Below are 27,539 nucleotides of genomic sequence, written 5' to 3'. Positions count from 1 at the left end.
AAAAAAAAAAAAAAGATTAACCGGAGTATAGAGAACAAGCTTATGAAAGTGATGAGGTTATTTTTTTCCTTTCAATATTTTCAGAAACAGACACATTAACTATTAAATTGTCCTAATTTCAAAGAAAATGGGACTTTTTTCCAATATATTTTAGTACACTTACATTTGAATAATGCATAGGAATCAACTAAATGATGTTACAAAAGTAAGGGGAAACATGAGAAAATGGAATGCTGAAAAAAATCACTACATTTAGAAGCTTGACATGTAGAATTAGACTTAAAATTTATGCTTAAGCTACAATATCATTGAAATAAAAATATCCTAACTGTGAAACGGAGTTTCTCAGGGTATTGAAGGATTCAAATGTTCAAATGTGTGTGTATAAATTTCCTAATGATTTTCTTATATAAAAAAACTAAAATGGGGACTTCCCTGGTGGCAAAGTGGTTAAGAATCTGCCTGCCAGTGCAGGGGGCACGGGTTCGAGCCCTGGTCCGGGAAGATCCCACATGCTGCAGAGCAACTAAGCCCGTGTGCCACAACTACTGAGCCTGCACTCTAGAGCCCACGAGCCACAACTACTGAGACCACGTGCCACAACTACTGAAGCCTGCACGCCTAGAGCCCGTGCTCCACAACAAGAGAAGCCACCACAATGAGAAGCCCGCACACCGCAACGAAGAGTAGCTCCCACTCACCGCAACTAGAGAAAGCCCGCGTGCAGCAACAAAGACCCAACACAGCCAAAAATAAATAAATAAATAAATAAATTTTTAAAAACTAAAATGAAAAACCCATTCATATTTTTCAATAATTCAAGCCACTAGAAAATGTGCCAACCAAATTAGACTGAAAAGAAAATATAGTTTCCAACTACGTACTTTTACACAGTTGTCCGTCAGAGTTGGCATGTCATTGATGGTCAGATGCCTAATCCCACTGCAGCTGTTTGCAATGTTCCTGAAGCCTTGGACTGAAATCTGAATTGTAGAGTTGGTGAAAATGTGGGAGAACCCATTAGTATGACCTCTAATAAAACCCTAAGATAGTAATAACCAAAGTTATGTCATGATTTTGCTACTGTGTTTTAAAATTGAAACCATAAAATATTGCAGACATAAAAGGAAACAAAGAATCTAACCTTGATTTCTTTAATTTTTATATGTATGTTTTGTGAAATTATCATCACAGTCTAGTTAACTTGTTATTCTATTTTTCATTGAGGTAAAATTCATATAACATAAAATCAGTCACTTAAAAAGTCATTTAACCATTCATAATTTTGTATAACCACAACTTCTATATAGTTTGAAAACATTTTTATCACCCTAAAAAGAAACCTTTTACCTATTAAGCAGTTGCTCCCCATACTCACCTTTTCCCAGCCCCTGGCGATCACAAATCTGTTTTCTGTCTCTATGGATTTACCTATTCTAAATATTTCATATAAGTGGAATTATACAGTATGTGGTCTTTTGTGTCTAGTTTCTTTCACTTGCCTTAATGTTTTTGAAGTTCATCCACAATGTGGTATATATCAGTACTTTATTCATTTTTTATGGCTGAATAATGTTCTATTTTATGGATATACCACATTTTGTTTGTCCACTCATCTGTTGTTAGATATTTTGTATATTTTGAATAGTGCTGCTATGAACATATGTGTACATCTATTTGTTTGAGTACCGGTTTTAAATTCTTTTTGGTATATACCTAGGAATGAGATTGCCAGATCATATGGCAATTCTATGTTTAACTTTTTAAGGAACGACCAAAATATTTTCTACAGTGGCCGTACTATTTCACATTCTCATCAGCAATCTACAAGGGTTCCAATTTCTTCACATCTTTGCCAAAACTTATTTTTTATTTTTCCATATTTTCCTTTTTCAAAAAATTTCCTAATGAGCTTGAGGTGGTACCTCATTGTGATTTTGATTTGCATCTCCCTAATGACTAATGAGATTGAGCATCTTTTCATGTACTTATTAGTCATTTGAATGTCTTCTGTAGGGAAATGTCTACTCAAGTCCTTTGACTAATTTTCAGTTGGGTCATTTGTCATTTTGTTGAGTTGTAAGAGTTCCTTATATATTCTGGATTCTAGACCCTTAGATATATGACTTACAAATATTTTCCCCATTCTTTAGGTTGTCTTTTCACTTTTTAATAATGTCCTTTCATGCACAAGTTTTTAACTTTGATGAAGTCCAATTTCTCTGTTTTTTCTTTTGTTGCATATGCATTTTTTTCTTTTTTAAGCAATGAATATTTATTTATTTATTTATTTTTAACGTTTTTATTGGAGTATAATTGCTTTACAATGGTGTGTTAATTTCTGCTTTATAACCAAGTGAATCAGTTATACGTATACATATATCCCCATATCTCTTCCCTCTTGCATCTCCCTCCCTCCCACCCTCCCTAACCCACCCTTCTAGCTCGTCACAAAGCACCGAGCTGATCTCCCTGTGCTAGGCGACTGCTTCCCACTAGCTATCTGTTTTACATTTGGTAGTGTATATATGCCCATATATACACTACCACTCTCTCACTTTGTCCCAGCTTACCCTTCCCCCTCCCCATGTCCTCAAGTCCATTCTCTAGTAGGTCTGCGTCTTTATTCCCGTCCTGCCCCTAGGTTCTTCATGACCTTTTTTTTTTTTTTTTTAGATTCCATATATATGTGTTAGCATATGGTATTTGTTTTTCTCTTTCTGACTTACTTCACTCTCTATGACAGACTCTAGGTCCATCCACCTCACTACAAATAACTCAATTTCGTTTCTTTTTATGGCTGAGTAATATTCCATTCTATATATGTGCCACATCTTCTTTATCCATTCATATGTCGATGGACACTTAGGTTGCTTCCATGTCCTGGCTATTGTAAATAGAGCTGCAATGAACATTGCGGTACAAGACTATGCTTTCAGGGATCATTTCTATAGTTCATTGCATATGCTTTTGATGTCATATCTAATAATCCATTGCCAAATCCAAGGTCATGTAGATTTACCCTCAGTATTTTCTTGTAAGTTTTATCATTTTAGCTCTTATATTTAGGTCATTGTTCCCTTTTCAGTTGATTTTTATATATGGTGTGAGGTAGGGATCCAATTTCATTTTTTTGCATGCATATATCTAGTTGTCCAGCACCAGCTGTTGAAGAGAATATTTTTTCCCCCACTGAATGGTCTTGGCACCTGTGTTGAAAATCAATTGGCCATAACAGTATAGGTTTATTTCTGGACTCTCAATTCTATATGGCTATCCTTATGCCGGTACCACACTGTTTTGATTACTATAGCTTTATATACTGATTTCTTTCTTTCAACTATCATTATCCACATTAATGGAAGCAGCAGTGGTAGAGAGTATTCAAAGTAATTACTGATCAAAAGATCAAATATCTTCGCCTATAAATGAATTACCTTAAAATAACATTTAGGCTCCATTTCCTAACAAGTAGTCATGGATGGGAAATGATGTACTGATTCAGTAATGGGAAACTGAGACTCTATCCAGAAACAAACATCAGGGGGAACTCTCCTCCCACAGAGTCATCTTCACAATAGCATGACAGGGAGAACGAGGAACAGCAGTTGTATATATTGTGATCTTAATCTTGTTTTAAAAAAGTATGTGTTGGGACTTTCCTGTCAGTTCAGTGGTTAAGACTCCACACTTCCAATGCAGGGGGCGTGGGTTCAATCCCTAGTCGGGGAACTACATGCCACATGGTGCAGCCAAAATAAATAAAAATAAATTAAAAAATTAAAAAGGTATGTGTCACAGACAAATGGACAAAAAACTAGAAAGACACATTTCAAAATATTGTTTGTTATCTTTGGATGCTAGGATTATGGATTATTTTTATTTTCTTTTATATTTTTAAAATTTTATATAATGAGTGTATGATTCTTCTGTAATCAGAAAACAATTTATATCAAAGGAAAGAAGAAGGAAATTCAGTCCTCTTCTTCACACAGTAAGCTTGCAGTCACATACCTAAAGAAAGTGCTGCTGAAGTCAGCTGAAAATGAACATCTACTCAGAACTTCTGCTCTAGGACATGGTCCTTTTAACTTATTGAAAAGCCAAGCCACTGGGTGATACTTGGCCTAAAGGTATCTTGTTAGATGATTTCAAAGACTTTCTGGTAAAGCTCAAGAAAACATCTGTGGAATTCCTCTTACCCCCACTCCTTAGTCAGTGACTGGAAGAAAAAGTTGCTGATCAGAAGATCCAAAATGTTCTATGAGAGACTGTGGTGAGCTCAATGAGTACAGGAAGGTTTAAAATAACTACCATTTAAGTAACACTTATTGTGTACCAGGTACTCTTTTAGGCAATTTTCATATACTGGTCTATATAATCCTCACAACCACCTATTGGGAGGTTTGTTTGTTTTTTTTTTAACAAATGAGAAAAATGAGGCCCAGAGCAGTTAAGTAATGTGTCCAAGGTCATCTAGCTCATAAATAGTGGAGCCACGATAAGATTCCAGGCAGTCTAGTTCCAATGTAGTCATTAAACTACACTACCTCTTAAGAAGATCAGCTTGCATTACTGTGCTTAAAAGGACACAAAAGACCTTTTTTTTTTTTTGAATTTTATTTAACTTATTTTTTTATACAGCAGGTTCTTATTAGTTATCCATTTTATACATATGTCAATCCCAATCTCCCAATTCATCACACCACCATCACCCCCCACCACTTTCCCCCCTTGGTGTCCATACGTTTGTCCTCTACATCTGTGTCTCTATTTCTGCCCTGCAAACCGGTTCATCTGTACTATTTTTCTAGGTTCCACATATATGCGTTAATATACGATATTTGTTTTTTTCTTTCTGACTTACTTCACTCTGTATGACAGTCTCTAGATCCATCCACGTTTCTACAAATGACCCAATTTCGTTCCTTTTTATGACTGAGTAATATTCCATTGTATATATGTACCACATCTTCTTTATCCATTTGTCTGTCAGTGGGCATTTAGGTTGCTTCCATGACCTGGCTATTGTAAATAGTGCTGCAGTGAACATTGGGGTACATGTGTCTTTAAAAGGACACAAAAGACCTTTTGCCACTGGACTCTGAGAGAGATCTGCTACCTTGTTCCTTCACTTTTGGATCCAGATCCTAATGCTACTGTGTTAGTCAGGGTTCCCCAGAGAAACAGATCCAATAGGAGATAGATGGATGGATGGATGGATGGATGGATGGATGGATGGATGGATAGATAGATAGATAGATAGATAGATAGATAGATAGATAGATAGAAACATGCATACTTACATACGTAGATACATAGAGTTATTATAAGGAATTGGCTCATACAACAGTAGAGACTAAGAAGTCCCAAGATCTGCAGTTGGTAAGCTGGAGACCTAGATGAGCTGAAGGTATTGTTCCAGTCTGAGTCCAAGTCTGAAGGTAGGAAAAAACCAGTGTTCTAGCTTGAAGACAGTCAGGCAAAGAGAGTGTATTTTCCCTTTCTCAGCCTTTTTGTTCTATTCAGGCCCTCAACAGATTGGATGAGACCCCCACACTGGGGAGGGCAATCTGCTTTACTTAGTCTACTGACTTAAATATTGATCTCATCCAGAAACACCCTCACAGACAAACCTAGAAAAATGTTTATCCAAAAAACTGGGCACCCCATGGCCCATTCAAGTTGACACACTAAAATTAACATCACAGCTTCCTTGAAGACTTTGGACATTGACTTTTCCTAACACTCATGGTTGATGCTCTTTTTGCTCTTGCCTGCTTTGTCCTGGCTGATCATCTGAGCTTGCCTGGCCACATTTTTTTTTCCAGATTAGTATCTTTGAGACCATTCATCCTCTCTGGCACCACTAACTGTCCAAATCATACACAACTGAAAACAAAGCCCTAAGACCTTATTGTTGCCTCACATTTTCAAGTTAAAACAGAAACTCTCTAGCCTTAAAGTTTTAATTCTAAATGTTTAATTAAGGAACTTTAGTGTCTTAAAGTTAAATTATGAAATTGGTAGGGTAAAAATTCCATTTTTTAATATTTTATTGAAGTATAGTTAATTTACAATGTTGTGTTAATTTCTGCTGTACAGCAAAGTGATTCAGTTATACATACATATATATATTCTTTTTCATATTCTTTTCCATTATGGTTTATCACAGGATATTGAATATAATAGTTCCCTGTGCTATATAGTAGGACCTTGTTTATTCATCCTATATACACTAGTTTGCATCTGCTAATCCCAAAGTCACGATCAAAAATTGCATTTTTAATGCATGTATATGATTATTATTTAACTTGTGTAGCCTGATTTCATTATTTAAATTGTATAGCTTAATTTTTATTATTTAACTTGTGTACCTTTGTGAGAAATCATGTTTTTCAGCACTGTGAGAGTTCTCACAGAGTACATGTGATTATACCATGTTGTGAAAGGTCTTAGCTCATAACTGACTCCTCACACATAAAGACATACTATAAAATGGCTGGAGGTGGGAACAGTAGAAGAAGAGACAGGCTATTCTAAGGAGCTTGGACTTCTATAGACCGAGGTAGCCCCAGGAGATAAGGAAATGGAGACTCGGGTCTCTTGATCAATTTTCTCCAGATTACAAATTGATCAGGCAAGAACACAGATGTGCAAACTCTTAATCCAGTACTCCTTCTGATTAACATTCTTCAACAATAACATCCAGTTCAAATGTTCCATTCCAGCTTCCAGAGTTCTTCAAACCTAGTCACTCCAGCCAGAAAGACATCCAACTTCTTCAATACTCAGCGGACCTCTCTGCCCTTTGTCTGACCTTGTTACCTTTCCCTGCCTCTTTCTCTTTTCATCTAATCAAGCCTTAACTATTCCTCAAGTTCCAATGACTCCAGCCCTATTCTGCTACCTTCCTTCTCTTTCCCTTACAGGTCTATAAGTATTTTAGCCTATAACTTTCCTATAATCTGTGCATATCTTATTTCCCCCAAGGAGATGATCTTATACTCTTTTTTTAACTTCTTACTGTGTTGGATAACTATTAGGGGATGAATGAATTAAATTTAGGAGTAAGACAAAGTCTGGGAAAGAGTACAGAATTTGGCTGCAGACAAGATTGAAAATGATTCCAAGCTGAAGGTAAAGCACAAGCAAAGGCAAAGCAGTGGAAGCACTGGGCTTAGATGAAGTGGCAAGATCACCCTTGGGATGAGTAAGAAAAGCTTAGTAGGTAAAGAGGGAAGGAAGACTAATGGAAGACCCATAAGACAAAAGTTAGGTATTCCATATTGTACTGCCATGGATTCTTGAATAAGTTTTCCATAAATATTCCCAGAGAAAAGTCCAGGGGAGATGAATTAACATTATAAATCTGGAGAACAGAGGAGGGGGAAAGAATGCTGAGCTTGGAGTCAGCAGAGCTGGGTTTGAGTCTGGCACTGCCTCTTTCTCACTTACAACAAAAGGCAACTCAACCTCTCTGATGCTTTATAGATGTTTTCTCATCTATAAAATGGATATAATAATACTTATTTTAGGAGCTTCTTGAGAAAACGAATAGAGTAATGTATATAAAAGTGATTAGTTAGCACAATATCTGGCATGTGCTTTGAGAACCAGTTTTCCTGTTACTGTTCTTCTGGGCACATTGTGAGCCCACAGAAAAATAAAGATTCAAGTACTAGAGGTAGAGGGCCTTGAAAGTTCATTCTAGTCCATCCCTCACATTGTAAACATAAAGAAAATGTATTTAGAGAAATTGTGTGATTTGAGAACAGGTTCCTTATCTGTTCCTCATTGTGTGTCCCCAGTGCTGGACATAGTGTCAGACACAGAGTGGGTGCTCCATAAGTGCTGATGAATGAAAGAATGTTCCTGAGTCACACCGTCGATGGCAGAGCCAAGGATAGAGACCATTTCTCCCATTGTGACTCACAACTCCAGGGATGGAAACAGTTGTTTTTCACAACACTTCTGAATTCCTCCCCTTTATCTCAGCCCTAGTCTATTACCCTAACACTAGCCTCTCCAATAATGGCTTCCCCAAAACAAACAAAAAACTTTTTCTGTCTTGCTTTCTCGGAAACATGCTCATGACAAGATTTCCTGAACAAGGGGAAAAAATGAGAGCAGTAATCAGCCACAGCTGAGTGGTTCCTTGCAATGCAGCCAAAATCTGGGTGCTATCAACCAATAAGATTGTGTACAGAAAAGGTGGGGGTGCAGGGAGACCTCTGAGAAAAGCTTTTTAGTTTTGTCCTGGCATGAAACGCTTAGTTCTCTACACAGTTTATTTTAGAATATCCAAAGAGTTGCTTGGCTAATATTTCATGACTCAAGTATTCCTGCCAGAATCTTTTAGGCTAACCAACTATTAGCTGTCCTTTCTCTTCACTGAAAGAATGCTGATATAAGCCTGAAATTAAAGATTCCTCTCTAGGAGGAAAAAGCAAAATATTTTACCTGTTAAAATACCGGGTTTCACCACATCTGGTATCCATGCATTTTCTGTATAGGATTCTTACAAAACTTGGGATCTAATCTCTTCTTGTTTAGTTTTGAGGTGATTTGGGCTTCAATTTGGGCACCAACTGGAGCCCTGCCACTCTGCTATTTTCTGGTTTAAGTTCCCATTGATTTAGGAACTTGGGGAAGTTGGCCACACCAGTGGTGTTCCAGTCTCAAGTCCCAGCAGACTGCGACTGCTGCTAATGGGGGCAGAGAAGCCTTGGTGATCACAAGGAAATTCTCTCCATCTGCCTCGTGTGTCTCAACCCATCAGCACAACAGGACAGAGCTGTCTGTGTGGGAAATGAGCTATCACTGAACCATACAAAATGAAGACGAAAGTGCTGTGCATCAAGGTCTAGCTCAGACCCCTCCTAGCCACTCCAAAGTGGTAAAAAGAAGGAAGAGACTTGCCTCAGTGAGGATAACATCTTACCAAGCTCCCACTTTCCACTTCTTAACAACATTGTCTTTGAATCAGTTAGCTCGACAGCACAGAAAAGAGATATATATAGGGCCAGACCCTCTATGACAGCTAGAAATATCCATCTTAGGTAGACGTGGCCCACATTGTGTTCCTGTACCATTTCCAGCTGTTTCTCTCATTCTAACCAGCACTGCAACCAGTGACTAATGGGTAATGTGATGACTTTAGTCATATCCATATATCCTTCATGACTTCTTGGTGACCTCATAGAAGCCTGGCTTAGCAAGTAGAATAAATTGTTGGAGAGAAAGACAAAGATTTCTCCCAAAACATTATGGAATATTATGTTTTATTGCATTCAAATGTGCCACAAGCTTCAATAACAACACTTCCCAGGATCTGTGTTAACAGGGCTTGACAGGCTTTCAAATATTGTGTCCTCTGTGGTGACAGGAAGAGAGGTCTAATTATTATCCCTGCCAATCTCTCTCTTTGGATGATGCTGTACTTTCCAGTCTATATATTCTTCATGGCCACCCCCTCCTCTATGTTCACTAATGCTCTTCTCCCAGGTAGCCCTGGAAGAAGCTTCAGATAGAGCTATCTCTTTCTCTTACATCTCAGAGCACCAACGACCAGAGCCCTCACTTTGCATTTTGCATCTTCTGCCTTATATGCACATGTCTAATATCTATGCACATGTCTAATATCCCTGCCAAGGAACATGACCAGCATCTTATCCATCATGTCCTTTACAGTACAGCACCGTGCTTAGCGCAAAGTATGATGCAACAACCGCTTGTTAATAGACCAAGTAGTTGTCAAATAAGTTGTCTGTAGAATGTAAATTAGTAGCTCCAAAGTGTGTGGGGGTGGGGCATAGTCAATACGGTCATTTGTTAAAGATTGCCATATATATCTAAAAACACTGAACAGCCAAACATGAAAAAAAGTTTCATTTTCCAATGTGAGTAAGGAACTAGAACACAAGATTAGTAAAGCCTGCAGATGCCAGGAAGGCAAGCATGCGTGCCAACTCTGCATGTACTCACCGCGCAATGACTCAGAGCTGCGATCTGCAGAAGCAGGCTGACCCTTCCTAAACTTGACCATTCTTGTCTAGAGTATACTATGTTGTTCTCTTCCTCACCCACTGGCCAAATTACTTATAGCTTCCCCTGTGTTATAACGGAGCTTTATCTCCTTTTTATTTTTAAGATTTTTTTTTTATGTGGACCATTTTTAAAGTCTTTATTGAATTTGTTACAATATTGCTTCTGTTTTTTATGTTTTGGTTTTTTTTGGCTGCGTGGCATGTGGGATCTTAGCTCCTCGACCAGGGATCAAATTCTCACCCCCTATGCTGGAAGGCGAAGTATTAACCACTAGACCACCAGGGAAGTCCCTATCTCTTTTTTAACCAAGAGAATCACAACTATAATACTTTCTTTTTACAACACAATGATCCATAGAGCTACTTGGTTTGTCTAGATTTATTGAGCTAGATGGTGGCTTTACAGCTACAATCCTAACTACGGGCTTCACCCAGGTCCAAAGACCTAAGTAGAGTTTTATGAGCAGTTCATGAAATTCTGTGTGTAAGTCATTTCCTATGATAGGGAACAGAGGAGAGACTAAAATAAGTATGGTTTTTCAGAAAGCATTAAAATTTTTTTCAAACCTTTTCTCCAGAGGGGTAAATATGATCTTCGTCCCCTGAGACTCATCATTTTGTCATCTGATTCTTCAAGATCTAAAAATTGTTTCCAGATGTTTTATTTTTTACTACTTAATGTAATAAACATCCTTATACATTTTGGCTACAAAGAGATTACATTAATCTATGGATGCTAAACGATAGGTGTTTGTTATATTTCTTTATATTTTATTTTCAGTATGGCTAATATAAAGTTATATTCAAACTAATAATAACAACCATTTAAATTTCCATGAGTCCTATCTACAAGAAACATAAAAAGATGTTAATAAGTTCTTCTATTTTTTTTTTTCCAACACGGGTTGAAATGTGATTCAAAAAGGACACAAAGCATTCCTTTAACAGGGAAACTCAGGCACAAGAACTGACCCAGAAAAGCAGAAATTGCACTGTGACTTTTCTGATTCATGGCTCCTTTTCCACTAGAACCCCTCCTTATTGATGACACTTAAGACCACATAACATTTTTTTCGGATACAAAATGCAGCAATACTTTTTTTACCATACACAGTATATAGCACTTTATAGTTTTACAAATGATAGTCTAGTGGTTAAGAGCCTGGTCTTCAGAATTAGGTGGATCAAGGTTCTAATCTTGACCCAGACATTTTCTATGTGACCTGAGGCAAGTTACTTACTCTGTCTTAGCATCATTTTCAGTGGTGTGTGGAGCCAGCTTATACTAGCTTGCAAGAGCAGATTGTTAAAATTTTAGGAACTATGGAAGCCAGTTGTTAAACACAGCCAGTTAAAAGATTAAATCATATAAACTTAAAATTAAATAAACAATATTAACAAATGTAGTGAATACCCAAACTCATGACCTTCTAATTATTTTACCACATGTTACCATTATCTATGCTCTTGAAGATATGTATGTTTATTATATCTGTATGGTGACAGTATTACATAAGGCACATTTCTTCCTGTCTCTCTGTTCAGTGACCTCTTGTTGTTAGCTTGAAATAGGCCATGGTGAGAGTTTTTACACCATGGAAGTCAGCAACCACTGTAACTCAGGGATTTGCGTGTTCCTCTCCAGTTGTTAGATGTTTACCAACAGACCAGTGTTCAGTTTCCACATCTCAAAAATGGGAATAGTGATACTGACCTCATGTAGTTATTTATAAATATTAAATGAGATAATAAATGTAAAACACTTTCTTCAACACCTAGCTCATAGCCAATACCCAACAAATGGTAGCAGTTATTATTACCATCCATTAAAATATAGAATAAGGGAAAATGTAATCAAATAAATATGTGAATTATAATTTTGAATTTAGCTGTTACCAATTTATTTTGGTACATAACCTGTTTATTCACAACTGGTTTAGCTGGTCACATAACTCTTATTGTTCCATTTACCTCCTGCTGATAAACTACCAAATCTGTACCTCCACTCCCAGCTCTGCTCCAAGGACCAGACTTCCACTTTCAATTAGTTCTTGTCATTGACAACCAGGTATATCACAGGAACCCCAAATTCAGGTTTTCCAAAATAACATTCATTATTCTTTCCCCCCAATCTTACTCCTTCTTTAGTTATCTTGGTTAGTCATCATATAGAAACACAAAATCCTAAAGCTGAAAAAGATCTCAGAGATCATCTAGCTAACCTAGCCATTCTACAGAAGAGAGAACTGAAGCAGAAAAAGCAAGTAAATGTCCAGGGTTGCACAAGTGCTTAGTGGCATAGCAAGGACTAGATCCCAGGTCTCTTAACTTCAGTTTGGGGCTCCTTTCACCATCCCACTGCCTTCTGCTGTATGAGAGAGAGATTGCTCTGCTTATGCAGTCTCTGTTCCATTTGGCTAATACATTCATCCCTGGATGTGCCTCTGTGGCTTTCTCCCACCTCCACCACAAACCCCAGGGGTGAATAAGTAAGACCTTCCATGATCTTTGCCTCTCTGAAAGGGGAGGTTGGAATTTATGTAGCCTAGAAAGAACTGAAATGACCTTAGAATCTTCCAGTTTGCAGTTTACACAGTGTACCTTTAAGATTCATGGGTCCCAGAGAGATTTAATAGTACAGGAACTACTGATAAACCATTTAGTATATTGAGTATTCCAATCATTTGAACATTTCTGGGATGCTGTCCCTTTTCATTTCTGTTGACTTGTGTAGTAACTGAAAAATAATTGATGAAAACATACTTTCACTTTAGTGTTTTGTAGTTTCCTAGGCTCTTTTCTCCCTGTAAATCAAAAGAAATGTCAGACCCAACTCTTACCAAGAAAAGATCATCAGACCTTGCTGTGGCAAGTTGCCAACTTCTCAGATACCTAACAAGCCTCCTGAGCTTCCACCTGAAGAACCTGGCTAGCCATACCCTGAAATTGGCAGCAGTTTCATTCATTCATTCATGAAACATTGATCAGAGTTCTACTATGTGCCAGGTATTTATTATGCACTGAGGATACAGATACAGATAAATAAGGCACCATCCTGACCATTAAGGAGCTCACAGTGGGGCGGAGAGCAGACAAATAAGCAGACCATCAAATACATAGAGAATGCTTAGTGGAAGTGAAATGAAGGAATCTTAACCCAGCTTGGGTTAGGGGAAAGGAGGGGTCAGCGAGGGGTTCCTAGAGAAGGTTGTGATTGAGCAGAGCCTCAAAGAGTATGTGAAAGTTAACCTGGTGAATGGGAGAAAGGGAAAGTATGAGGGTGTTTAGTCAGAGGGCAGAAAGTGAGCCTAGTGGAAGTCCTTAGGCTGGAAATGCAGAGCACAGGAACAGAGAGGCAGAAACTGTGGTAAGCTCTCTTGCTCTCCGGTTTAACTTAAATCGTAAATCTGAACATGTAAATCTGTACCTTGGCCCAAACTCCCCACTCTTCATCTGGCTCCTTTTCCCACTCCATGTTCAGAGCTACTGGTTTCTGGGCATTTAGGTTTCAACCAGAGATTGGCTTCAGCCTAGCCTTCCTTCCCAGCATAGCTGTGATTATTCCATGCCTAGCTTCCTACATAATGCTATAACCCACTGCTACACACCACTGGAGATACATGAATCTGTAGGAAAAGTGGCTACCCAAAGGCAATATCAACATGAGAACCCTTGGAGATACACACAAACAGAGCAGAGGGTAAAGGAAAAGCATAACCGGGAATCACTGCCCTCCTAATTGGCACTTTCTCATGTACATGTAAGATAGACTTATCCTTTCCATTAAAACTCTTAATCCTACCCGTATTTTCTTCTTTGAGATTTTGAAAGGAACAAGATCATATTTTAGAGAGCTCTTATATGAACATGGAACTAATATGGATCTCTTTGGAGCATTTTAGCTGATGCATTTTTATCCACTTATTCATTCATTTGCGGGTATGTGAGAAAGACTTAAAGGAGGTGAGAAAGCCATACAGGTAGCTGCAGAAAGAGTGTTCCCAGCAAGGAAAACAGCCAGTGCAAAAAACCCGAAGGCAAGAGCTTGTGTGTTGAAAGAACATCAAGGAAGCCAGTGTGGCTGGAGCAGAGTTGGTAAGAGGAATAGTAGTAGGAAGTGATGTCAGAGAGAAAATTAGGGAAGGAGGCAGATTACACGGGGTCCTGAAGGTCCTTCCAAGGCTTTTGTTTTATTGAGTAAATAGGAAGACTTGCCAGGTATTTGAACTGAGGCAGAACATTGACTTGGGTTTTCAAAAGACCATTCTAGATGCTGCTGTGTTGAGAGGAAACTTAGAGGTTGAAGTGAAAGCACAGAGACCAGTTAGGAAGCTATCACACTAATCTGGGCAAGAGATGATGGTGACCTGGACTTGGGTAGTAACTGTGAAAATGGTGAGGAGTGGTCAGATCCTGGAGAGATTCTGAAGTAATAGTCAACTGGACTTCCTGACAGAGTGCATGTGGAGTGTGAGAGAAAGAGAAAAGTCAAGAATATTGTATTAGTTGGCTAGGTCTGCTGTAACTAAGTACCACAAACTGGTGGCTTAAACAACAAAAAAAAGAAATTTGTTGTGCAGCAGTTCTGGAGGCCAAAAGGTCCAAGATCAGAGTGTTAGCAGGGTTGGTTCCTTCAATGTGAGGGAAGGATATGGTTCAGGCCTCTCTCATTGGTTTGTAGATGGCTATCTTCATGTTTACATGGTGCTCTCCAGTATGCATGTGTCCATGTCCAAATTTCCCCTTTTTATAAGAACATCAGTCACATTGGATTAGGGCCCACCCTAATGATCTCATCTTAACTAATTACATCTGTAATGACTTTATTTCCAAACAAGGTCACATTCTAAGATACCAGGGGTTAGGAATTCAACATATTAATTTGGAGGGGATACAATTCAGTCTGTAACAGATGACTCCAAGACTTTTGGCCTAAGCAGCTGTAAACATGGAGCTGTCATTAACTGAGATAGGAAAGGCCGAAGATGGAGCAAGGAGTTACATTTTCGAGCAGGGATTTTTTTTTTTTTTAAGATTTAAGAGTCTAGGGACTTCGCTCGTGGTCCAGTGGTAAAGAATCCGCCTTGCAATGCAGGGGATGCAGGTTTGATCCCTGGTCAGGGAAGTAAGATCCCACATGCCGCGGGGCAACTAAGCCCACGTGCCACAACTGCTGAACTTGCGTGCCTCAACTAGAGCCCGTGTGCTGCAACTAAGACCCGATGCAGTCAAAAATAAATAAAATAAATGAATAAATTTTAAAAAAGATATGAGTCTAAAATTCAAGAGAGAACTCTGGGTTGGAGATACATATTATCTATCATATATATGTGTCTATGTGTATGTATATGTAATATGTGTATATGTATATATATGTACACGCATATATACATATATTACTTCTCTCTAAATATAACATATGTAAGTACTCCTATATACATATATACTCCTGTAAACACATATACATGCATTTGTATATATGCATATATAAACATACTCCTATGTACATACATTACATATATATGTATGTGTATATATGTATGTGAGCATATATTTGTGTGTGTATGTGTGTATATTATGCATATACATATGTAATGATTTTATATATACATTATATATATTTTTTATATATATACATATATGAGTGTTTGTTGTTGGGTTTTTTTGGCATAATTTTAGATTTATAGAAAATTTGCAAAGATAATACAGAGATTTCCCACATACCCCTTACCCAGCTTCTCCTGATGTTAACATCTAAAATAACCATGGTATATTTGTCAAAACTAAAAAATTAACATTGTTACCGTGCTATTAACTAAACTACAAGTTCTATTCCTGTTTCACCAGTTTTTCTATAATGTCCTTTTTCCTGTTCTAGGATCTAGTCCAGGATACCATATTACATTTTAAAATTTCTAATTGACATGTGTTGAATTTTTGACATCAGATGGTACAAAACTAGATACAGTCCAGGATTTATATATGATATAAAGCAAGGATTAGCATTCTCCGAGGCCTGTATATTAAAGATTTCTATTATTATGAGGGCTGGTTGGCTGCCCCATATTTCCTTACCTTCCATTTTTAAGTCGCTGTCCATTGCCATACTCTGTAGCCCCAGTAAAAGAACAGGAAATAAAACCATATATCCTACTTTTGAAACGCTGGTGACCTCTGGTCTGAAGACATACATGGCACAGACCAGTGTCCTCTAAAGAAAGAGGGAAAGTCAAACTGGCCACAGCCAGAGCTGGCAGATCACGTGAGAATGAGGGGTTTGTCTGGATATTCACTACTCAGTCTTCTGCTCTCATTGGAACTGCAGATCTTGGCTTTGTACAGCCCATGGCAACAGTTTTCAGTTAGGGCGCTTCTGTAATTCTCACTACCCACTTTCAATAGGGTACAGCCATGTTGTCATAAAAGGACCCGAGACACCCACATGAACAGATCATTGGTATTGTAGAGTGTCTCCGGAGGAGCACCTCAGACAGGAAGTGGAAAGTCGGACCTTACATTCCGGTCAGGAACCTGTCCTCTGAGCCTTCTCCCAGTGATGGCTGTGTTCCTGATGCTGAGTGCTGCAGCAGAGGTTGCTGGAAGCAGGTGGCTAATTCTGTATGGGTTTCCGGGCTTGTCGGAAGGAGGGGTCCCTGAGGACAGGAGGCTGGCTGATGGTTCATCTCTCACCACGGTTTGTCTAGTCAGGGATTCAGTTCCCTGGCTCCAGCTCTGGTGACAGTATACTGAAATTCCACACCTTCGCCTTACTCTTTTCTGCTAACTCTGCTCATAGCAGTTCACACACTTCCTTTGACTGGCTAGGAAGGCAGAGAAGAAGGAAGCCACTGCCGAAAAAGGTCAACCTGAGCCATACAGAGAACAGAAAATGAGTATAGATAAAGGAAAATTGTTCTGCTGTTAGAAGGCAGTTGAGGATGATGACATTGTTATTGGACTATCTTTATTGTACCCAGATGCTGTTAATACCTTTTTCACACTGTTGTTGATGGTAATTGTTGGTCTTTCATCTCTGTTTTGCTGGGATAGCTCTTTATTGGAGTTCTTTTTCTTGATTTAATGTAAGAACGCCTTTGGGTTTCCACTCCAACTTTTTTTTTCTTTTGTATGCAGAGGAGTTTCTTCCTATTTCTTCTTTATTAGAACCTGTCTTCCCAAAGGCTCCTGATCCAGTGGTCTTCCCTTTCTCTGTAGATCTCTTGTGGCAAGGAGGGAAGTCCTCCGGAGCAGTGTACAGTAGGGAGAAGGAGCTCACTGAACTCCTTGAGAAGGTGAGTGAGTGCCCAGTACTTGAAGGGAGTGTGTGGCCCTGCCAGTTTAGATTACCGCATTTTTTTCTCCTTATTTTTGTAATTAAAAAAAATTACTTAATGAAAGTTTATTGTTAAAATAAAACTAAAGAGGTTTAGAAAGTGTCTCTTTACCCAAACATAGGCGAATATGCGTAACATTGTCAAAGACATCTTCAATCTGTAAAAAAGTAAAATGTTACTTATGTTTCCAGGCTTCATAGACACCCTGTGTAGAAGGCAGATCTAAGGAAGGTAGTCCATCATTTGAGATTTTTAATGACAAGATATATTTTGTTGGATCAGAAGAGACAAAGGATGGAAACTGGGTCATAATTTCCTGTACTACCTGAGTCTCAAATCACATGATCTGAGAATGAGCAGTGGTCTCAATTATAATTCAAATAATTCTCATTTTTTGTTGACTTTAAAATTGCCTTTAGCTTTTTCCATTTCTAATCAAATTTATTTTTTAAACCCCATTTTGTCATATAAAATTGGCATTGGACTGCTTGTCTCTAAGGTCTTTGTGTTTGATTATTGTAACTATGAAACTGCCTATACCTTACTAAATGTTATAGGTTTTGCTCAGCTGTATCTTGACATAATACCCGACCTTACTTCTACGCTTAAGAATCTTTCAGTGGCTTCCCATTATCTACAGGACAAAACTCAAGCTGTTTATGCAACAGGAAATACAAGTCCCTACGTGAGCCAGCTCCCACCTAATTTTTTTCAACCATTCCTGTTATTTTCCCACGTGAACACTAACTACTGCCTTTTCTCTTTACAGAGCACACCTTGCTCCTATGTTGTTTTCCTTTCCCTCCTGTTCTTAATGATGAATTCCTATTCATGTCTCAAGGTTCCACTCAACAGATAACCTCCAGACCACTCAGGATGTTCGCTATTCCCTCTTTAAGGCTCCTTACCCTCATGAACGTATGTACATCTGGTATCACACTTAAAATAGTTGTTCCAGACACTCTACTAAGTGGTTCACATGCATTATCTTATTTACTTATGGCTAGAACCCCATCAGGTAGGTACTATGATTATCCCCTTTAGCATATGTGGAAACTGAGCCTTAGAGAGGTTATTTGACCTAAGAATACACAGCTAGAAGTGATAGGTAAAGCTAAGATTTCAAACTGGGTCTGTTTGGTGTTTTAGTCTGTGCTTTTAACCACATTTATACTTCCTCTCTTACCACATTGTAAAATAATTTTTATGCCTGTCTGTCTCCTCCACTATATTTTGATCTTCTTTATAGATTAGGGAACATATCTTACCATTTTTCCAGTTTCTATTGTTGTGTCTGATACCTAGAAACTTTTGTTTGTTGCGTGATTCTTTTTTTTATATGAGTGTTTGTTGTTGTAGGTGATATTTAAAGCCATGATCTAGGTGACATCACCAAGTGCGTGATGAGAAGAAAAGTAGACCAAGAACTGAAACTTGGGGCTCTCTGTGATTAAGAGATTAAAGGGTTTGAGAGAAGAGGTGACTTAGGCACCTTTAGAAACATTGTCAGAAATAAGAGAAAGAGCCAGAGCTATAGCACGATGTCGTTTATGAGGATTAAAATCCACACACAGAACCACAATATAAGAATGCAAGAATACTTTGAGATATATATATATATATTAATATATTCCTTTTTGTTGCTAGAGAAAGACTTTTATGTTTTGCTCATTTTTTAAGTTGAACTATAGTTGAATTACAATATTGTGTTAGTTTCAGGTATACAGCATAGTGACTCAGTTTTTTTGCAGATTATATTCCATTATAGGTTATTATAAGATATTGGGTGTAATTCCCTGTGCTATACACTAAATCCTTGTTGCTTATCTATTTTATGTATAGTATCTGTTAATCCCGTACTCCTAATTTGTCCCTCCCCCTGCCCTTCCCCTTTTGTAACCATAAATTTGTTTTCTATGTCTGTGACTCTGTTTCTCTTTTGCATATACATTCGTTCGTATTATTTTTTAGATTCATATCATATGTCATATCATATAGATTTGTCTTTTGCTGTCTGACTTATTTCACTAAGCATAATATTCTCTAGGTACATCCACATTGCTGCAAATGACAATATTTCCTTTTTTATGGCTGAGTAATATTACGTTGTGTATGTGTGTGTATATATATGTGTGTGTGTGATATATATGTGTGTAAATATATATATACACACACACAACAGATGATTGGCTTAAGAAAATGTGATATATATATGTGTATATATATATATATATATATATATATATATATATAAAATCTGTTGATGGGCACTTGGGTTGCTTCTGTGTCTTGACTATTAAATAGTGCTGCTATGATCATTGGGGTACAAGTATCTTTTCAAATTAAAGTTTTCAGAATATATTCATATATGGAACCACATAAAACAAATTAGGGGGTTTGCTTGTGTAGAGAAAGGGGAACATGAGTGGGAAATGTGGATAAAAGGGAATAAATAAAACAAGAGATCAGCCTTGCATGGACTGATGATGAAAGTGTGCCATGAATTGAGGAGTGTAATTAAATCTGTTCCTGGTACCTGAGTTCCAAAATAAGTAAAATAAAATAAATCTAGTATGAAATAAAATAGAAATCCCTGGTTATGTTTCTTCCCTTGAGTACTTTTCCTCTCCTGAAAAATACTGCAGAGAACACACAATATTTTTAAACCTCTCTTCTTATTTTCTTTTAGTGAAAGTAGTCACCAGTGATGGATTCTAAATGTTTGATTAAAATAGTTGAAAAGAGGGAAGTTTAATGAAACTTGCTTGCTATGGAAGTGAATGTAAGATGACTTAAATACTTACTGCTAATTTCTGAGAAGGGAAGAGTACTCATCAGCATAGAAACCCACTTTAGGTTTGAATGTTGTTCTCCTACCTCTCCTGTACTGCACTTTAATAATAGTGTTGCTATGAAAATAAATTATGTGGGTAAATATAGGGATTAAGTATGTGGAGCCACAGCATTAGGTTTCCTGCAGAAATCACATCCACATGAGTTTTCTAAATCATAATCATTAGGATTGACAGAGCCAATTTAGGAAACTAACGATGATATCAACAAAAGCCAAACATACACGTACTTCACACCCAGCCATTTGATTCCTATGTGTATACTCAACAGAAACACATTCTGTGTTCACCAAAGGACATATATATAGCACTTTGTGCACTTTTCTGTATATTATACTTACCCTCAAAAAAGTCATTAGGGAATGCCTTTGCTCAGTATGTCCCAGCTGTCAGTGCCAGCAAAACAGGAAGCAGATTTAATCCGGTTTCTTGGGTGTTAAGGATTGCTTTGTGGTCAGTCACAGGCATGCTCAAAGCAACAAACTCAGGTACATGGTAGAATACAAGCATGTGAAGAGCTATGAGAAACCTTCACAACTTCCTCTCTTGGGCCTTAGTTTTTTCCTTGAGTAAGGCTTTCCATCAAACTATTCAATACCCCAACTAAAAGCTAAATAGGAATCACATCCTCACCAGTTGTACCAGTCAGCTTCCTTGAGTCACAATGACCCAACATAAACTAGCGTAGGTAAAAAGGGAATTAGTGGTATCTCTAACTGAAAGTCCAGCTAAGCAAAAATATACCATCTCTCCTTCTCAAACACAGCATCTCTCCCTCTTGAAGGTCAGCCTCTTTGTGATGATTTTATTCTTTACCATTGCAGACAAATTTCCTCCATGTTCCTGAGCAAGAGAACCACAAACCAGCCTAGACTTACACATTCCAGGCCCTGCAACCTCAGAAGAAACTGAATTTATTTTTCGTAGTGTTGAGCACCTAAAAGCGTTCTGAATAGTTCTGCTAAGGTCATGCTCTTCCTGGAAAAATCATAGCCACTGCACATGGAATTTAGGAATGTCTAGGCCTGGGCCAAATGATAGCGGCCATTGGAAAATACTATTAGTAATCTAATAATAATAGCTAATGGTGGCTAAGCATTTACTATATGAAGCCATCATTCTAAGACTCTTATATGTATCAAATAATTTCATTCACACAACACACTTAGGAAGTTACTAGTATTTTCCGCATTTCATAGATAAGGAAAGTGAGGTATACAGAAAGCTTAGGTAACCTGCCCCAGTCCCATACCTAGTAAATAGAAAACTCAAGATTAAAATGCAGGTGCCCCAGAACCAATGCTTCCAATTACTGTGGTGTGTTGCTTTCAAGGTGCCACGACTGACAGCTCCCCAGAACCACAAGGGAAGGGAGAGGAGTGGTTCCTTGAAGCAGAGTATGAGATGCAAAGGAAAACTACCAACATCTCATACAGTGGTTCATTAGTTTCACTTATTTAACTAAACATTAATCCAAAAATTCAACAGATATCTGACAAATGTCTACCATGAGTTAGGTCACATATCATTCCTTAGAGCATAGAAAAAGATGGATCCATTCACTGTCGCCAAATGTCTCCCAGATTATAGATGACAAAGGAGCACAGGAAAGAGTACCTTCTTTATGTGATAAAACGATTTTGTCTCCAGAGTCTTTCCAAATTGTATTTAAACATGGTTTATAAAAAATTATTTTATGGCATAAGGTTAGATTTTATAACTTTGAGTAAGTAGCAAATATAAAAGCAAACAAATTAAATTTGTTCAACTGATTCAGCCAGAATCATTTTGTTAAATGAATGTAGATTTTTTTTTTTCTTCTGAAACTACTATAATGAAAATGTTGCACTCAGGCTCCGAAGAAATTTTTTTAGAGAAATATACTAATAGGTTTTCTTTTTTTATCACCAACTGTGTCACGCACTTAACTTACATTATCTCCAATATTCCCCAGTTTGAAAGAGACTTTTAAATTAATTTGAAAAATATTTTAACAGTGGCGGCCTGTTGGGATAAGAATGCTGTCATTCAGCAGATATTTATTAAGTGCCTGTGTATGGTTTAACTTTGCCTGGTAATCAAAGAAATACAAATTGAAAATATAAAATATCATATTCAATGTCAAATTGGCAAAATTTTCTTATATATAATATATTTATGAAGAGAACAAACTATTTTACATTTATGGTAAGTGTAAACTGACAATCTTTGTAGGGTATGGATGGCCTTAAAAATAACTATATCCTCTGACCATTTCACTTCTAAAAATTTGTACCAAAAAATTGCATAGACATATGCAAAGATATGGCTACAATAATTTTCCTCACAGGTTATTTATGATAGCAAAAAAAATGGTAGGCCAAAAAAAAAAGAATTGTAGGCCAATAATGAATGGTTAAATACATATTGGTATTTTGATACAATGAAATACTATATAGCTATTAAAAGTAAGTTACAGGAAAAATATTTAATGGAATAAAGAGATATTCACTTTATAAAACATTAAATGAAAGATATGTGTACTATATAATCCATTTCCGTTTAAAAAAAGTCTAGACAGGCATAGAATAAAGACCCTGAAATTCTAGTAATGTTTATTATTTCTGGTGATGAATTTTCAGGTAATTAAAATTTTTTTCTCCTGCTTTTTTTTTTTTAATTAATTAATTTATCTATTTATTTTTGGCTGTGTTGGGTCTTTGTTGCGCACAGGCTTTCTCTAGTTGTGGCGAGCGGGGGCCACTCTTCGTTGTGGTGCGCAGGCGCCACTCTTCGTTATGGTGCACAGGCTTCTCATTGCGGTGGCTTCTCTTGTTGCAGAGCATGGGCTCTAGGCACGCGGGCTTCAGTAGTTGTGGCACGTGGGCTCAGTAGTTGTGGCTCACGCGCTCTAGAGCGCAGGCTCAGTAGTTGTGGCGCACGGGCATAGTTGCTCCGTGGCACGTGGGATCTTCCCGGACAAGGGCTCGAACCCGTGTCCCCTGCAATGGCAGGCGGATTCTTAACCACTGCGCCACCAGGGAAGTCCCTTTTTCTCCTTTTTTTCTTGTATTTTTCTGCATTTAGCATGTAATAAGAAAAAAAAGCAGATTTTTTAAAAGTGAAAAAAGAAAACTCAAAGTGGCAAGTATATGGGTAGAAATTTGCAGAGGATAGTGAGAGAGCTCACTGGAGCAGCCCTATCCCAGTTCAGGCCAAGTGTGAGCAGAGGCTTTTTCAAGGAGGAGAAACTGGGCAGAGGTGTCACCTCAACCCCATCAAAGATGATGACATGCAGGGGAACATGCAAGTGCTGGTACTCATTAGGAAATCGGTCATATTACTTAGTGCACCCTACAGTGTTTATCCAATCCCATAAGAATGCAGAATATTTCTAAAACATATGTAATTGATTTTCAGTTTTCTTTGTAGTTCTCCATCATCCTCTTATTTATTTTTTCTAACAAATATGGTTCAAATTCTTTCACAATACTGTATACATCTTTCCTTTTTTGGGCAGCTGTGACTGCATTAACATTTAGCCCTTGACATAATTCATTTATGTTAATCCAGAGCTTCCAAAAGACAGAGATGCTATTTGACTCATCATGGTGCCCAGTATGCAGCGGGCACTCAGTAAACACCAGTGTAGAGCATTTAGTTGTAAGCTTCTATTCTCAACTTTCTGTTTTATTGGGGCCTTTTTCCTTGATCAGATATACTAACACATGACTTCATAGGGCAAAATTCCAAACATATAAAGAAAATACATTTTACTTTCCAAGGGAAGAACCTGAAAAACCTGTGAATAGTCAACTTTCCTTCTTTGAAACCATTTTATACTGTCATATCAATGCAAGTAGGTCTGGAAGGGTGAAACTGTCCTCACACCCAGATCTAGGGAGGTAGATGGAGCCTCCTCAAAAGACTTAATAACTCCCTCAGAAGCAGTAACATCCAAGATTCACTGATTCTCTGAAGTTACAGCAGCAGCCATTATTAAGATATCTGTGGTTCATAATAAGCCCGTTTCTTACAAAGTTTCAAATGGTACAGTTTCCAGTGCCTGACACCTAGGGTTAAATCTCTCAAGTAATTAAATTATTAAATGAACAAATGCAAATGGAAGACGGATGAACAAAAAAAAACCTAACGTTATTTTGCATAATGATGTGAAATACTAATGTCACTGTGGTTTGAGACTTACAAATTAAGGGTCAGTTAGGAAAAGAAATCTATTCTTTAGAAATACATTCAGACCAAACTCAAATACCTACTGAGGCAGGCAGGCAATGCAGTGAAGTGGGAGCAGTCCCAGAGTAAGTGCATGTGTGGACGTTACTGAGTGGAGGAGAGGGCGGCAAACTGAGGAGAGGGCTCTGTCTCAACGGGGTGAGGCTGACTCAGCTCCAGCCCGTTGTTGCCATGTGGGAAAGCAGGCCCAATTTTGCTAGCTCTTCTGGTTTTTTAAGAGAAGCTTGAAGTCTAGATTTTTATTTGAAAACTCCAAAATTCCAAAGGTTGGCTCAAAATTGAAAGACAGACTGTGTCTATGTGTTTTGCATATATATCTAGCCAGAGGGTCATCAATTTGAAACCTCTAATTTTGACTTTAGTGTGTCTGAAAATATTTAACCTTAGGACATGTGTATGTGTGTTTGTGTGTCTGTGCATGTGTTGTGTGTTTTTGCTACAATAGTTACCTGGTGGAAACTGAGAAGAACAAGGAGGTAAGTCACACTGTGCAGAGGGTTCTGAAGCACTGAGGTAAGCTAGACACAACTGTATGTAAAATAGATAACTAATAAGGACCTACTGTATAGTACAGGAAACTCTACTCAGTACTCTGTAATGGCCTATATGAGAAAAGGATCTAAAAAAGAGCAGATATATGTATATATATAACTGATTCACTTTGCTGGACAGCAGAAACTAACACAACATTGTAAATCAACTAAACTCCAATAAAAATTAATTTTAAAAAAAGTACTGGAGCATGTATCTTTAGGGGAGAGATTGATCAGTTAGATGTGTCAAGCACATTGAGTTATTTCTGAATTTGCAGGTATTCTTCCTTTGTGATTAGGCCGTCTGTGTTTGCTAATTGACATCCATATGGAAGGTGGGCTCCCATCCTCCCACAGAGACTGGGAGATACTGATGCTCTCTCTCTTGATGATTACATATTAAAGGCTGGCTCCCAGGTCTTTGAGGAAGACATTCCTGGGTTGTAAAACTGGCAAGAAGCTTTTTAAGGGCTTTACATCTCAACAGGAGCAGAGAAAGAATGTACAACCACAAGTTTTCTAAAGTAAACGCTCTAAGAAAAGGGAGGTCGGGGGTCCAGAGTCAAGAAGAAGCCTGTCTGAAGTTTTGTCCATCTGGAGGGAACATTAAGGCCATCTTGGCCACAGAGTGATGGTAGATGTTGATGCTTAGCAAGCTATATCGCAGTAGATTGGATGTTAAACAAATGCAACTTCTAACCATTTCAGCCCTAGCATAACGTCCCCCCCTCCTTTCCCTTACATCCTCGCCACTGCGTGGTGTACCAGGAAACCATGATATGCCAGTAGTAGTGCTATGTAAGATTTCTGTCCATTCAAGAACTTGGAGGAGAAATCTGTTCTGTCCCTGTATTCCTTCCAGGGAATCTACCTGCTTATAACTGTACCAGTACCATGTGCTTTCACCAGCCGTGCAGCCCTGGGAGCCTTGGTCTTTTCATGTCTAAATGGGCATGATAGATACATACTGCACAGCATTTATGTGAGCAGTATATTTGATCTGTATGAAACAGTCAACATGGTGCCTGGCATATAGTAGCAGTTCTCATTTGTGTTATTAGTCTCATAGAATGATGGACATTCTATGACACAAATATCAATAAAATACACAGAGAGGTGAAAGAAAAGTTAAAAGAATCATGACTGAAATCAAACAAAACAGAGCAGAAGAAACTATCAAGGAGGTAGTAACTGCTTCCAAAGTGCCATGCCCTACCCTCCACAATTCCACACTCTTTTCTGCCCAGTTTTCCTTAGTCTTGTTCCTTCAAACTTAAATATTTCCCCATATAGACCTCAAATCATCATGTTATTTAGCCCAAGGATATAATGCAGTTTTTAAAATCATAATCTTTGGGCTTCCCTGGTGGCGTGGTTAAGAATCTGCCTGCCAGTGCAGGGGACACAGGTTTGATCCCTGGCCTGGGAAGATCCCACATGCCACAGAGCAACTAAGCCCGTGTGCCACAACTACTGAGCCTGCACTCTAGAGCCCGCGTGCCACAACTACTGAAGCCTGTGCGCCACAACTACTGAAGCCCGTGCGCCACAACTACTGAAGCCCGTGCGCCTAGAGCCCGTGCTCTGCAACAAGAGAAGCCACCACAGTGAGAAGCCCGCGCACCGCAACAAAGAGTAGCCCCCGCTCGCCGCAACTAGAGAAAGCCCACGCACAACAACGAAGACCCAGCACAACCAAAAATAAAAACAAATAAAAAATAAATAAAATCATAATCTTTGTGTATTTCCTTTCTTGCATTTATCACTTGTAGCATCTTACCCAATACTATTTACTCTCTGAGAGCCCATGTGAGAGCAAACTGACTTTTCAGGAAGTTCTTTGCAAATTCTCCCCGCAAAAGGTTTTTCTTTGTTTGTATCTTGGTATCAATTCTAAAAAGTTTTCAAGATTTGGACTCTGGTATTATAACTGTGCTCAGAGTATCTACACAGAAGTGTTCTGCTTCATCATCCGATGAACTCTGCCTGTTAGTGGATGTGGCACTCCAGTGGAAGGAAGCCAAGAGCCTATAGTAGCGATCCTGGGGAAAATTTAAGCAGCTGTGGCCATGTAATTTAAAACCGCCAAAAAGTGTGCTGCGGTCTGTGCACAGCGTTAGTATAACATGAGGGCTGGATATAGCCCGTTCTCATTCTCTGGAGGACTTCTTCGCCTGCTGCAGGAAAGAGAAGGCTGAAAGACAAACCTGGGTGCAGCCGGAAAGGTCCAGATAGATGAGCTTGTGGCATCCATTCCCCAAATTCAGGTACTGTAAACCTTTGTCTGTAAACTTTCTGCAATAAGCCAAACTAAGATTCTGTAAATTGTGGAAGTACCTGAAAAGACAGGGCGAGAGAAGAGAGGAAGGAAAGTGATTATACTTTCGTTGTTTTCTCACATCTTTGTTAAGCCACTATGACAAAGAGAAGTAAAACTGTAAATTAATCTTTTCTCCTTGCAGATATTCAAGAGTTGAACTTTATTGTTAATACTCTTCCTGTTAAGTAAAGGAGATTGCAGTAGCATATCAGATAATG

General features: G+C 38.2%; 2 protein-coding genes across 7 annotated transcripts in view; one reads left to right on the top strand and one right to left on the bottom strand.

Annotated features, from left to right (window-relative positions):
- FBXL13 (F-box and leucine rich repeat protein 13) overlaps positions 1-27,539 on the bottom strand; it is a 192,116-nt gene that overhangs the window by 56,347 nt on the left and 108,230 nt on the right. Inside the window, exons 12-13 of the mRNA XM_082399421.1 lie at positions 27,209-27,338; positions 885-983 (exon numbers count right to left, since the gene is read on the bottom strand). Of these exons, the coding sequence (XP_082255547.1) occupies positions 885-983; positions 27,209-27,338 (229 nt within the window). The remainder of the gene's footprint in view (positions 1-884; positions 984-27,208; positions 27,339-27,539) is intronic.
- LRRC17 (leucine rich repeat containing 17) overlaps positions 1-27,539 on the top strand; it is a 170,871-nt gene that overhangs the window by 39,876 nt on the left and 103,456 nt on the right. For 3 of the 6 annotated variants that reach the window (XM_082399401.1, XM_082399400.1, XM_082399402.1), the window contains exon 1: positions 886-27,268. The exons of 1 other annotated variant lie outside the window; for it this stretch is intronic. The gene's annotated coding sequence lies outside the window, so the exon portion shown is untranslated. Of the gene's footprint in view, positions 1-884; positions 27,269-27,539 lie in introns of those variants that run through there. 2 more of the 6 variants (XM_082399403.1, XM_082399397.1) reach the window with 2 other exon arrangements.

This window comes from Balaenoptera borealis (genome assembly GCF_965194805.1).
Source record: "Balaenoptera borealis genome assembly, chromosome: 7".
Lineage (NCBI taxonomy): Eukaryota > Metazoa > Chordata > Mammalia > Artiodactyla > Balaenopteridae > Balaenoptera > Balaenoptera borealis.
The sequence above is the reverse complement of the archived record's forward strand: the minus strand, read 5'-3'. Positions and strand labels throughout refer to the sequence as shown.